Source organism: Elephas maximus, chromosome 25 (genome assembly GCF_024166365.1).
Source record: "Elephas maximus indicus isolate mEleMax1 chromosome 25, mEleMax1 primary haplotype, whole genome shotgun sequence".
NCBI classification, from domain to species: Eukaryota; Metazoa; Chordata; class Mammalia; order Proboscidea; family Elephantidae; genus Elephas; species Elephas maximus.
The window spans coordinates 33,083,726-33,096,640 of record NC_064843.1 but is presented as its reverse complement, the minus strand read 5'-3'; the positions used below and the strand labels follow the sequence as shown (position 1 = coordinate 33,096,640).

Sequence of the window (12,915 nt, the reverse complement as noted above, 5' to 3'; positions counted from 1 at the left end):
CAGACTATTACATCAGCTTCATCTTTAACCTCCTGGCTCCTTTCCAGACCCCCATCCAATATCTATCCTGCACACCAGGGCTAGGTTAATCATCCTCAAACATTGTTGACTCTACCACTTCCTCAATTCATGCCTCTGGCAAGAGTCTTCCTCTCACTGATCTTCTGTTTTTTTGCCTGTAAAATGGAGAGATTGGGCCATAGGATGGGAAATAGCCAGCTTGCCTGCTGCCACTCCCATTCCAATATTACTAATTGATTACATTTTTCTTTCCTGCTGACTCAGATGTGACCTCAAAATCTACTATCAGTTGAGCAGTGTGGACACACAAGATACAATCTAGTTAACATCCTATAATATTCCAACTTCCTCCCCCATTTTAGAGATGGAAAATTGAGGCCCAGAGAGGTGCAATGACTTGCCCATGATCCCACAGCAAAGGCTGTGTATTTCTTAAGGGCTCTGCCTGCCCATCCCATATCCTGAGTGAGATGGGGGAATGGGAAGTGAGGCCTCACAGACTCTCCAGCCCTGCAGCTGAGCCGACCACCAGGTGCCCCTACCCCCAGGATAACCAGAGCTGGACCCTGACACCTGCCTTTGCCGGGACAGGTACGGGAGGCAGATCTGAGCGACCAGTACGAGGCAGCCTGTGAGTCGGCCTGCAGCGAAGCAGAGTCGGCAGTGGCAGAGGCGCTTGACTTGCCACTGCCCAGCTACTTCCGCTCCCGCAGCCACAGCTACCTGCGAGCCATCCAGGCAGGCTGTTCGCAGGAGGAGGACAGTGTCTCCCTGCAGTCCCTCTCCCCACCACCCAGCACTGGCAGCCTCAGCAACAGCCGCACGCTTCCAAGTGAGTCCCATGATGAGGGGGAAAGGGTTTCTTTGAGGGGACCCAAGGGACCATGCCTTCTGGGCCAGCCCATAAGGAATGCTGGGGAGGAGCCAGGGTGGGCTGCCTAGGACTGGAGGGATGGCTGGAGGCCTCGGGGGTGAACTGCACACCAGCTGGCGAACTGGAGCTCAAATGGGTATCACAGAGACAGATGCCACCCATGGTGTGGGGGTGTGGAGAGTGCTGGAACTTACAGATACTTGGTTGCCCCTGAGTCCCCTGAGCTAGTCTGGCTCCCTGGCTTAGTGCAGCCACCTGCTTGTGGGCAGGACTTACTGAAGCCCTACCTACCTGTTTGGATAGTTCGGTTGGCAAGCCTATAAGGAGGGGCAGAACCTGCAGGCAGGCAGAGCCTGCAGGGAAAGGACAATACTCGCACTGAGTAGGTTTCTCTCATATCCACAAGGAGAGATAAGTTACGTTTCCTGATTCTTGTTCCAAATCCCCTGAAGATAACTGATGACCGGTAGGAGAAAAATTGGATCCTAAGTCACTGAATGAAATAATAAACAGAAAATCAAGACCAAAGAAAAATGTAGTGGTTTCTGGTTTAGTAGAGAGGATTTTGGGCTTACTCTCACTAGCTAACTCTCCTCCTAAGCCTGTTTTTCCATATATAAATCGAGGGTACAAGCCAGAGCCCAGAGAGGTCTTGGGGAGATGAAATAAGACTATGCATAGGGAGGGTTTCGCCACAGCCTTGTACCTGGTAGGAGCTTAACAAGTGGTAGCTGTTATTACTGGTTTCTCAGACTTGACCCTGAGCTTCCTTAGAGCCAAAGCCATAAAGGCAATTGGGGGTCGGATTGTTGTAGGAAGAGAAACAACTGTTTCAACAGCTCAGTTGGTGTTTGATGTAAATAAATGAACCTCCATGGATATTCTATATGCAGGTAACCAGCTTCTTGACCAAGTGAACTTTTGTTTTCACTGTTGCCTTTTAAATCCCCTCTGATCTTCTCGCCCCAGACTTGATTATGACTATGTTGGGCACATCTGTGAGACCACGGCCTTACGTTTTCTGGAAGCCCTTCTAACCAGCTGAGAGGATCCACTAGATGGCACTTTATTATTTTTCAAGTGTTAATACTGGGTACTGCAACTATATTCCTGATGACACAAACCCGGTCAACAACTTATGTACCTACTTACATTGTTGTTGTTGTGTGCCCTCGAGTCGATTCCAACTCATAGTGACCCTACAGGACAGAGCAGAACTGCCCCATAGGGTTTCTTAGGCTATAACCTTTATGGAAGCAGATCACCACGCCTTTTCTCCCTGGAAGTACCTGATGGATTCAAATCACTGACCTTTCAGTTAACAGCTGAGTGCAACCCTGGTGGCGTAGTGATTAAGTGCTGCTAACCAAGAGGCCGGCAGTTCAAATCCACGAGGCGATCCTTGGAAAATCTGTGGGGCAGTTCTACTCTGTCCTATGGGGTCGCTATGAGTCGGAATCAATTTGACGGCAGTGGGTTGGCTTAACCAGTGCACCACCAAGGCTCCTTTCGTCTACTTATAGATAGATATAAATTTTTGTACTCTTAGGCCTACGTGTGATAGGAAAACATGTAAAAACACATGCATACTGGTATTCTCGTGTTACACATACAGGTAATATCTACATGTACCTGCAGACACACTCACATACGTGTTTCTCCTTCAAGGCTCATGCCACCTCCACAGCTGTGAGCAAATCATGTCTCTAGCAGGCTGGAGCCACCAAACCAATTCTCACGTGGGCCCTCAGGGGGCCTCCTGTGTTACCCTGGTCAGCCCTCTGTTCAGGTATCCACAGGGACCACTACTAACTTACTCCTTTCTCCTCAAGCCTCTGATCCTCTCATGCTCAGCAGGTGAACTCACCTACCTCACAGGGAAAATCAAAGCCACCAGACCACCGAGCCTGTGGCCAGAGCTACTGCTGGTCCGTACGGCATGTTTGTGCTAAGTTAGGAAAGGGTGCCCCTCCTTCAGACACTTAACTGCCATCTGTTAAAAATTGTCATCATACACAGCTTTTATTAGAACAAGGCCCTTTACTGCCATCTGCCAGAAATTTGTTGTAATAATTATATAATTCAGTTATGTCTGTATTGTGAACAGCACCACCCCCCCTTAGACATGGCTTCCTTAATCAATGTAAAATGTGTGCAGCTGTACATGGCAGTCTTGCCTAGAGTCACCTCCCTCCACACAGACACACATGCAGCACACCCTCACTCTGCCACTGTCCCCCTGCAGGGTGACCCCTGTTCAGAAGGCTGTCCTACCTCGTCAGTCTATTCTAAGCCCCCAAGTTGCTGAGGAACATGAAAGCTCTGTTACTCCCACATGGGCACATTTGCCCTCATGCCATATGCAGGTGGGTGGGTAGACGCGGGTGAGGGGCATTATTGAGGCAGTGAGAGCCTGGCAGGGGCTGGGCCACTCCGAGTGACTGTGGGCAGGGCATGGAACTGCCCACCCACCCTCACAGAGCTGGCCAGCTTCCCTGCTGCCAGGGCTTCTGCCTCCACCCCCTCCTTCCCTCCTCCTTTCTGACCCAGATTCCACATTCCAGAAATAGCTCTGGCAGGTGACTGGCAGGCAGGGGGCAGCTCCATTGGATGGTGGGGGAAGCAGCAACTTCACTGCATATACACGCCCCTCCCCAGTCAAGGGACCTACCGAGGAGGGGCCCCCAGGAGGGGCCTTAGAGGCACCCTCACCTCTCAGTCTGCCCCTCAGCCCTCATCTCTCTGTATGCCTCTGAGAAAGAGAGGAAGAAAGAAGCCTCCTTTCCACTCCCTCTTCTCTCTTCCTCTGCCCATCTCCCATTTAGTCCTCTGCATTTCTCTATCCCTTTCTTCCATCTTCCCTCTTCATCCCTGTCTCTCTCCCCTTCCATCTTGGCCTTCTGTCTGTCTCCCTCAGCCTTCTGTTCCTCTCCCCCACGCTCTCCCTTTCTTCCCTTTCAGTTTCTGGATCTCCCCTCCCCCCTGCCCTCACTTCCATGTTTCTCCCACTTTCTCTGAATCACAAGGGAGGCTGTGACATCGCCCAGGGGGCTCAGCAAGCGCCAGAATAGTGGTAGTGGTGGGCTGCGGGGTGGCACCCCCACTCCTGTCACCTGCATTCTCTGCTCCTGTGCATGCATGTGCGCATACACACACACAGGTACCCACACTTGGGGTCACTCCTTGGCAGTGCTTGAGGCTCTTGGGCTGAGCTGGGCTAGATTCTAGACCTGGGAAACACCCTTTCCCCTTGCTCAGGGGCCCTGAATTTTAGTTTCAGCTCTGCGATGTGACTCTGGGTGAGTCCCTGCCCTCCTCTGGGCCTCAAAATCTCCATCTGTGTTGTGAGGGCTTGGGTTTGGAGACCCTGGAGTACCTATGTGACCATCCAAGACCCTCACTCTGCTCTGCCCCTCCCTTCCTTTACTTCTTTCCCCACCCCTGGAGCTCTCCTGGTTTCTTCTGTGATCCATACCCCCACCAATAGACACAGGAGGAGAGGCTGACAAAATTCCAGAAAGCAGTCAACCCTCTAGTCAACCTTGTCCCCTGGCACCACCTTCAGTTCAGCCCATCCAATCCCCAGAGCCCCAAAGAGCATCTTGTCCAGAGATTGCAAATGGATTTCAACTCATGTGTCCTCTCTGATCCCTGGCCCTCAGGACTGAGATAAGTAGAGAAGTGTGCCACCATTGATTGGTGATGTCTGCCGTGGTGGGGATAGGTACACAGATCTGCCATTCCTGATTCAACCCAGTTCTTCCCAACATTCACAGATATGCACACATTTATACATTTTACACACAAAAACCATAGCCTAGCAAAGGTGAATGACTTGGTGAGGGTCAATGAACTGAGTTTCCCAGGTGGTGGATCTGCCTGACTCAAAAGCCTTGAGCTTTGTTCTTCCGTGTGTGGGGGAGCCATCTGTGGTCCTGGAAAAGAGGTACTGTATGGTCACAGAGTTTCAGGGGGAATCATTTGGCTACGTGGGCAGAATGGTTTGGAGGCAGGGAGGCCACTCAGGGGCTGGTTCCAGGCAAGGGCCAGGGAGGCCTGGCCAGGGGCTGTTGGGGTCAGAGAGGAGTGGGAGGACCCAGAAGGCCTTCTCAGAGTGGGTAACAAGTAGCCAAAATTCCCTACTGCTGAAATGGGCAGCTCACCACAGAGCGCACTGGATAGAGGGCAGGCTTTCTCCCTGGGGCCACACTTAGACCAGGATATCCCTGGTTTATTGAGCATCAGTTTTGTACTCAGTGCAGGGATCATCACTCTTGAGTCCCATTTTTAGGCAGACCTGCTGAGCCTTCTTGGAGAAATAGTGATGGGGACTTAAGGACTAGTAGGCAGGCCTCAAATACCAGGACTGAGACTCTGGGACACCCTTATGCCCTCAGGGGAGAGAAGTCACCCCAAAGGAGGAGAGACTAAGGTGCTTAAATAGAACCATGGAGGCCCTCTAAACAGCGTGGTAGTTAAGGAAATGAGCCTTGTAGTCAGGCATCCCTTCATTCTACAGATGTTTATCGAACAATCACCTGCTAGGTGCCTGGCTGTGCTCTAGATACCAGGGAGACATCCGTGAACAAAACAACTAAAACCCCTGCCTTCACGGAGCGGACATTCTATGGGGGGTGGTGGGGAGAAGGTAAAGCAATAAACATAAATAATATAAATAAGTATATCATATGGTTTATTGGAAAATGTTAAGTGGTATAAAAAATAGCACAGGGTAAGGGTTATTGGGAGTGCTGGCAGGGTGAGGGGAGAGGTGTTGTAGTATAAACAGGGTCAAAACCCATTGTTATCAAGGCAATTCTGACTCACAGAGACCTTATAGCACAGAGTAGAACTGCCCCATAGGGTTTCCAAGGAGCAGCTGGTGGATTCGAACTGCCAGCATTTATGGCTAGTAGCTGATCTCTTAACCACTGTGCCACCAGGGATCCATAAACAGGGTTAAAAAAAAAAAAAAAAAAAAACCCCGTTGCCATAGAGTCGATTCCAACTTATAGCGACCCTAAAGGACAGAGTAGAGCTGCCCCATAGGGTTTCCAAGGAGCGCCTGGTGAATTCAAACTGCCGACCTTTTGGTTAGCAGCCATAGCACCTACCTGCTACACCACCAGGGTTTCCACTAACCCGGGTAAACCAAACCTGTTGCCATCGAGTCAATTCTGACTCATAGCTACACTATAGGACAGAGTAGAACTGCCTCATAGGGTTTCCAAGGAGTTTTGGTTAGCAGCCGTAGCTCTTAACTGCTACGCCACCAGGGTTTCCAAACCAAACCCGTTGCAGTCGATTCCAACTCATAGCGACCCTATAGCTAAGCAGGGTAGGTACGGTCAAACACACTGAGCAAAGACTTGAAGGAACTGAAGGAATGAGCTGTCCTGGGGGGAAGTACTCCAGGCAGGGGTAATAGCTGGTACAAAGGCCCTGAGGCAGAAGGGTGCCTGGTGTGTAGGAGGAGGAGCAGGGGCCAGTATGGCTGGGGCTGAGTGAGCTAGAAGAGAGAGTGGTGAAAGATGAGGTCAGAGGGAGCGGGGCTGAGCACACAGGGTGTGACCATAGGTCCGGAAAGGACTTCAGCTTTTGTTCTGAGCAGGATGGGGAACCATTGGGGCATTTGGAGCAGAGATGTGACATAACCTGATTTACATTTTAAAAGAAACACTGAGGCTGCTGTATGGAGCTTTGGTTGAGGAAGCCAGATAGGAGGGTGATGCAGTAATGCAGGGGAGAGCCAGCGATGGCTTACACAGGGCGGCAGCAAAGGAGGTCGTGACAACTAGCCAGATCCTGGACGGGTTCTGAAAGTAGAGTCGACAGGATTCCTTGGTGGCTTGGATGGATGGAGGGTGTAGGGAAGTTGAGCAGTCAAGGGGTGATGGGAAGAGACTGTTTTGTAGTCAGGCCAGGTAGAGTCCATGCCCCTAACCGCCAGCTCTGTCCACCAGGGGCAGCACAGCTACTATCTGGAAATTGGGAAAGATTTTGGAATCCCTATTTTTTTTACCCCCCAGGAAGGGAAGCCTTGGGGCCAAGCTGGGGATTTGAGTGTGAGGGCTCTGAGTCCTGGTTATTCCCCACCCCCAGGCTAGGGTAGAGCCAACTCAACTTTGCAGGGATTCCATCCAGACCCAGCCCTTGCCTGTACACAGTAGATGCTCCATAAATGTCTATTGGGATACTAAAACATTATCATCGGCAGAACAAATGAAATCCCCTAGCTCAATGAGTCTCAAACTTGGTAAAATGTGAACTCTGAGCCTACCTGGGTTCAGGCCCAGGTCTGTGTTTCAACTGGTGCCCTGATGCAAGGGTCAACCACGGCCACGCTTTGAGAAAACCCTGCCCTGGTCCAGTTTCTCTCTCCAGAGGACAAGTGAGGCTGGTGAGATGGAGAAGAAAAGATACTTGCCCAAGATCCCAGAGCGTGTGTATTGAGTTTGGAGGACTGGGGGTAGGATAATAAGGTCTCAATCTGTGCTGCCTTGGGTTGTCAAGGCCACATGAATGTATTTACTTCCCCCCCAAGTAAATCAATTTAAACATAAATTTTAAGTGAATAGTACAGGTGTAACATAGCAACTGTGAGTAGGATGAAGTGAACTAATACTTTCAAAGTGCTTAGCATAGTGCCTAGCATGGAAATGGCTGAAGAAGCCTCAATTTTTTTTATGGTGGTTCAAATACATATAACAAAACATTTGCTCATTCAAGAATTTTTACAATTCAGTGACATCGATGACATTCACCACGTTGTGCAACCATCACTACTATTTTTCCAAATTATTCCACCACAATTAACAGAATCTCAGGGCCTCCTAAGCAATGACTATCCATTTCCCCCTCCTCCCACCCCTCGAAACCACTAATTAACTTTGGTCTCTAGATATTTGCCTATTTCATATAAGTAGAAACATACAATGTTGTCCTTTTGTGTCTGACTTATTTCACTCAGCATGATGTTTTCAAGGTTCATCCATGTTGTAGCATGTATCAGAACCTCGTTTCTCCTTACGGCTGAGTAATACTCTATTGGATGTATATACCACATTTTATTTATCCATCTGTTGATGGATACTTGGGTTGTTTCCACTTTTTGACTATTGTGAATAGCCAAATCAACTTTGTTGTGCAAGTTTCTGTTTGCGTTCCTGCTTTCAATTATTTTGGCTATATTCCTACGATTGGGATTGCTGGATCATCTGGTTGTGTTGTTTAACTTTTTGAGGAACTACCAAATTTGTTGTCCACAGTGGTTGTACCATTTTGCATTCCCGTCAGCAATGGATGAGGGCTCCAATTTCTTCCCATCTTTCCCATTGTTTTCAAGGTTGTTTTTTTTTTCCCCCCTCAATTGCTTTTGTTGTTATACCTTTACGCAAGCAAAATCCTGACTGTGGTATTAGCAACATTATCGTCTTCTTCAGTCCTCACAACAGCCATATGGGATGCCTAAAATTCTTTTCTCCATTTTACAGTTGGGAAAAACTGACGTACAGAGGAAGGGAAAGGACTTGCCCGAGGTCACCCAGGTCAGGGAACAGAGGAGTTAGTTGGTCTTTGGGGTTACTGTAGGTAGGGCCTGGGGATTAGGCTTAAGAGGAAGTGACAGGATTGACTGAGGAGGAAGAGTGAGAAGGCGGAATGAGAAGGGGAAGAAGCGATGAGGCACAGGGGCAGTGGTGATGCAGCAGAAAGGGAGTGGCGATTTATCGATTTGGGTAGACCCTACTGCCAGCCCGGCTTGGTGCTAGGCGCTTCGTCCTTCAGGGCATCAAGGGGTCCTTTTTTACTTTACGGAGGAGGCTGAATAAGCATCTCGTCCAAGGTCACACAGGCTTGGAGAAGCTGAGTAGGACGAGGAGAGCAAAGCGGGAACGGCAGGGACAATCAGAAACATTTAGGACGTACTTGATAGTACTTGACATAGTGCGGACTGTGCAAGCTGAAACGTAGACTTCAGGCTGCTTCCTCTGAGCCTCAGTTCCCGGCCCTTCACACCCCGGTGCTGCGTCCGTAAACTAGTCCGAACTCTCCCCGCGCCGCCTCCCTCACGAAGCAAGCGTCCCGCTCCAGCTGGAACCGGTTTGCCGGGGCGGTTCGAGGGGCGGAGCCCCCTTGCGCTCAGGCATGCGCGTGTCGACGTGGGCGCGCGTTCCCTTTCATGGTCAATCGGCCTGGGCGTGGGTTGGGCTGAGCGCCTTGCACGCTTGCGCACTGGCCCCAGCCGCGCGCGCGCACGATTGGCCACGTGCCGACGGGGCTGCGCGCGCCCCCGCCCGTCCCGGGAGTCCCCGGCGACGCGCGCGTGCGGCTGACGCGGGAGGCGGGGCGGGGCGGGGCCGGCGCTGGGCTTTAACCCAGTGGCCCCGCCCCTCGGGCGTACAAAACCGGAGCCTCGGGCCGGGCCGCGTGAGGGAGGAGGGTGAGTGCCCGCCGCTGGCCGCAGCTGCCGCCAGTCCATCCGTCACTCCGTCCTTCTGTCCGGTCCACGTCGCCGCCGCCGCCGCTGCCTCCTTAGCCCGGACGCCGGGGCCCGCCCAGCGTCGCCCGGAGCAGCCGCGGCCCCGCGAGGAGACGGGCGCCGCCCCCGCCCAGGCCCTGCCCCCGACCTCCTCCCCGTCTGTCCGTCAGTCCGTCCGTCCGTCCACCTACTCGCCTGCGCTTCTGTCCCTCTGTCCAGCCGCCAACCCTCTGGCCGGTCTCCCCGCTCCTCCTGCTTTGTCTCTCCCTACATCGCTGTCTCTTTGTCTCTGCCCTCGCGCTCCCTCACAGCCCCTCCCTCGCTCCCCGATCTCGGGGTCCCCCTCCAGAGCGCTCCTCTCGTCCCTCAGAGCCTCCCTTTTTGAGCATCCCATTCGTCGGAGCTTTTCCTCAGGGTGCCCCCAGATCTTTTGGGGCCTCCTCTTCAGAACACCCTCTATACTCCCCAAGGGCACTCCTCTCCGCTTCCTGCACATCCTTGGGGGTCCTCCCTTAGCCCCAAGTCCCTGGGGTCTTGCCTCCCCTGAGTTTCCATTCCCTCAGGGTTTTTCCTCTTCTGGGTGTCCCTAATACACTAGGACCTCCTAAGTCCATTGGAGTCTCCCTCGTAGAGGACCCCTGTTATTTCCCCTGCCTTTTTTTTTTTTTTCCTGCCTGCCTTCCCCTGCTGGCTGTTTCTCTCTGTTCTCTCAGGCCTCCGAGCACACACATTTCTCTGGGTCGCATCCCCTGACTTGCTCTCCCTGCCTCTGCTCCTGCCCTCACATCTGTCTGGGTGGTCACACCACTTTATGTTTCTCACGCTAAAGGTCCCCCGTTGAGCCTGCTCCTTTGCCCAGGACTCTTGGCACCCTCGCTTTCTGTGCCCGGACCCCTGTCTTCCCTTCTTTCTGCTCCTGTGTTTCTCCCTTTCCCTCTTTCTGTCTTTGCCGGTCTCTGGGTCTCTGACCCCCATCCGGCCCTCATGGCTTTGTGTCTGGAGCTCTTGAAGCAATGTGAGTGGTGGGATGTCTGGGTTGGGCCGGAGTCGGCCTGCAGGCTGGCAGCGGCCGAGGCTCCATGGGGGCTGGCGCTGGGGCAAGGGCTGGTGCTGGGGCAGGAGGCTCTGGGGGCCTCCCAACAAAGGGGGGGAAGGAGGGTGGGGCCAGGCAGTCTGGCAGAGGTGGGAGTAGGGGTCCTTCCTGCCCTGAGGCTTCTGCTTTAGTTGCTTGAGTGTGTGTGGGGTGCCACAAGCTGGGCACCCCTGCCCACTTGGCCCTGCATGGCCTGGCACTTTGTGATCGCTTGTGGGCAGGCCTGGGCTATTTTGGAGCCGGCAGGATGTGATATCACTTGGGCGTTTATTTAGACCGGGTTGGGGGTGGGGGCTGTGTTCCTGCCAACTTGAATTAATGAAATTTTACAGGGAGGTGTAGCCTCCTAGGCAGCTGAGCTGTGGAGTTTGTGGCCAGAATTCTGCAGGCCACCAGAGTGGGCAGGTGAGCAAGGTTCTGTGCTTCCTTGGTCTTGCTGAGAACCTTGATTCAGGATGAGGGAGGAGAGAGGTTGTTCTTAACCTGAACAGTCTTGAGTTTGGAAGTCTAAGGCCTCTGGGGTCTTCTTCTGCCAGCTTAAAGCTTTATGACCTAAAGTGAGACCCTTGGCCTTTTCAAAACTCAGTTTCCGTATCTGTAAAAAGGGGGTAATTGTGCCGACCTCACAAGGTTGTCGTGAGCATGTAGACATGCATGTGAACTGTCAGCCTGTCTTTCAGCTGAGCCCCAGAGAGGACAGGTAGTTTGCACCAGCGTACCCAGCTAGTTCGTGGCAGAGCTGGGACAGAGATCAGGCCCCAGGCTCCACAGTCCAGAGTTCTTTACCCAGCAGCACTCCACTGCCTCCTGACTGTTCAGGGATACAGCTTGCCCTTCCAATAGAGCAGGGAGCTAACTGTCCCTTACTTACGCCCTGATTCCTGGTTCCTCTTTGTCAGTTTGTAAAGATAGGTGGATGTGCCCAGCGGGATGTCTGTGCTGGGAGACAGCTGGATTTTCTGTCTCATCTTTTTTAAGGGTAGGCCCTGCCCAGCCAGTGGCATTTAGGAATAAAGTCAGTCAATTTGTAGTTGTCAGCCTCACTGCTTTTCCTGCTTCCCCATAGAGTTGAGGAACAAAGACCTCAGCTGAGAGAGGCTCCATCAGACAGCTGGGGTCTGCTGTCAGGGAGCCTAGGATTTCCTAGAACTTTGGAGCAGAAATTAAGATCAGCTGTTGCAGCCCCGTTGTCTTACATATGAGACTGAGATCCAGAGGACAAGGACCTGCCCGGAACTCCTAGGTGGTGTTCCATGGCACTGCCTCTGAAGAGGTCACTGTCAGGCTAGTGTCACCTGCTCACTGGTGTATAATGACAGTCTCTAACATCCGTTGGCCTTTTACTGTGTGCCTTGAGCTCAGCGCATTACTTGGAGAGGGGAGGGGAAAGGGTTTGGTCCCTGGCCTGAAAGTGCAAAGATCAGGTTTCTGGTCTCCACATTGTCACCTGCTCTCAGGGAGGTCACTTTCCCCTGGGCTTCAGTTTATCTGTAAAATGGGAATAATAATCCTTGTCCTAAGACTCATTGTAAACTCACTGGATCCTTAAATTATGCGAGGCAGATGCCAAGGTCCTGTTCCTGGCACTGATGCTAAGATTTCAGAGGAGTGTCCTCCTCTCTCTGGGCCTCTTACTTTTCCATCTGAAAAATGACAGAGTTGGATGCCATGGTCTTTTAGGTAGCTGGAGCTCTGACATTTTGAGCATTTTAAGGTAACTCAAAGGTCACCTATTTGCACCTATGTCTCATCTTATCATTTAAAGGTGTGCTTAATCACAGACTAAGAGGGAGAGGTGCTGAATGCTGCCAGCTGGGTGCCAGCTGTGGTGTTCCATAGGAGATGGTCCTGTCTGGGCAAAGGGATCAGAAAGGCTTCAGGGGGAGGTGGCAGTGTTTGGGCTGGGATGGTTGTGTAGGATTGGGACAAGTGGAGGTGGAAAGAATGAGAAGGGCGTTCTTGGCTAAGGGAACTGTGTGAACAAAGACACAGGCCAGAAAAAGTACATGTAGCAGGGACAGTGAATAAACCAACTTTGCTAGAACCTGAAGAAAAGAGTAATTGTAGATAGAGTTTAAGGCATCAGCTGCAGCCATGTCTTGAAGGGCTTCAACTGCCAGGTAGAACAGCCTGAATTTGGAGGATGCTAACATCTGGTTGGAAACTCTGGTGGCATAGTGGCTAAGAGCTACGGATAACCAAAAGTTCGGCAGTTTGAAACTGTCAGCCTCTCCTTGGAAACCCTATAGGGTTGCTATGAGTCGTAATCGACTTTGAAGGCAACGGGTTTGGTTTTGTTTGGTTTTGATGCCCAGCTGCCCCGTGGAAGAAAGATCTGCTGACATAAAGATTACAGCCTAGAAAACCCTAGGGAGCAATTGAATCAAAATTGACTTGACATCACCTAACAACAATGCCTTTTGCTGGGAGGGCTGATCCTGCAAAGCT

General features: G+C 51.8%; 1 protein-coding gene across 2 annotated transcripts in view; it reads left to right on the top strand.

Annotated features, from left to right (window-relative positions):
* Window positions 1–12,915, top strand: part of DLGAP4 (DLG associated protein 4) — a 197,329-nt gene that overhangs the window by 129,709 nt on the left and 54,705 nt on the right. Inside the window, exon 7 of one of the 2 annotated variants that reach the window (XM_049868738.1) lies at window positions 613–853. In XM_049868738.1, the coding sequence (XP_049724695.1) occupies window positions 613–853 (241 nt within the window). Of the gene's footprint in view, window positions 1–612; window positions 854–9,512; window positions 10,390–12,915 lie in introns of those variants that run through there. The other variant, XM_049868740.1, reaches the window with a different exon arrangement.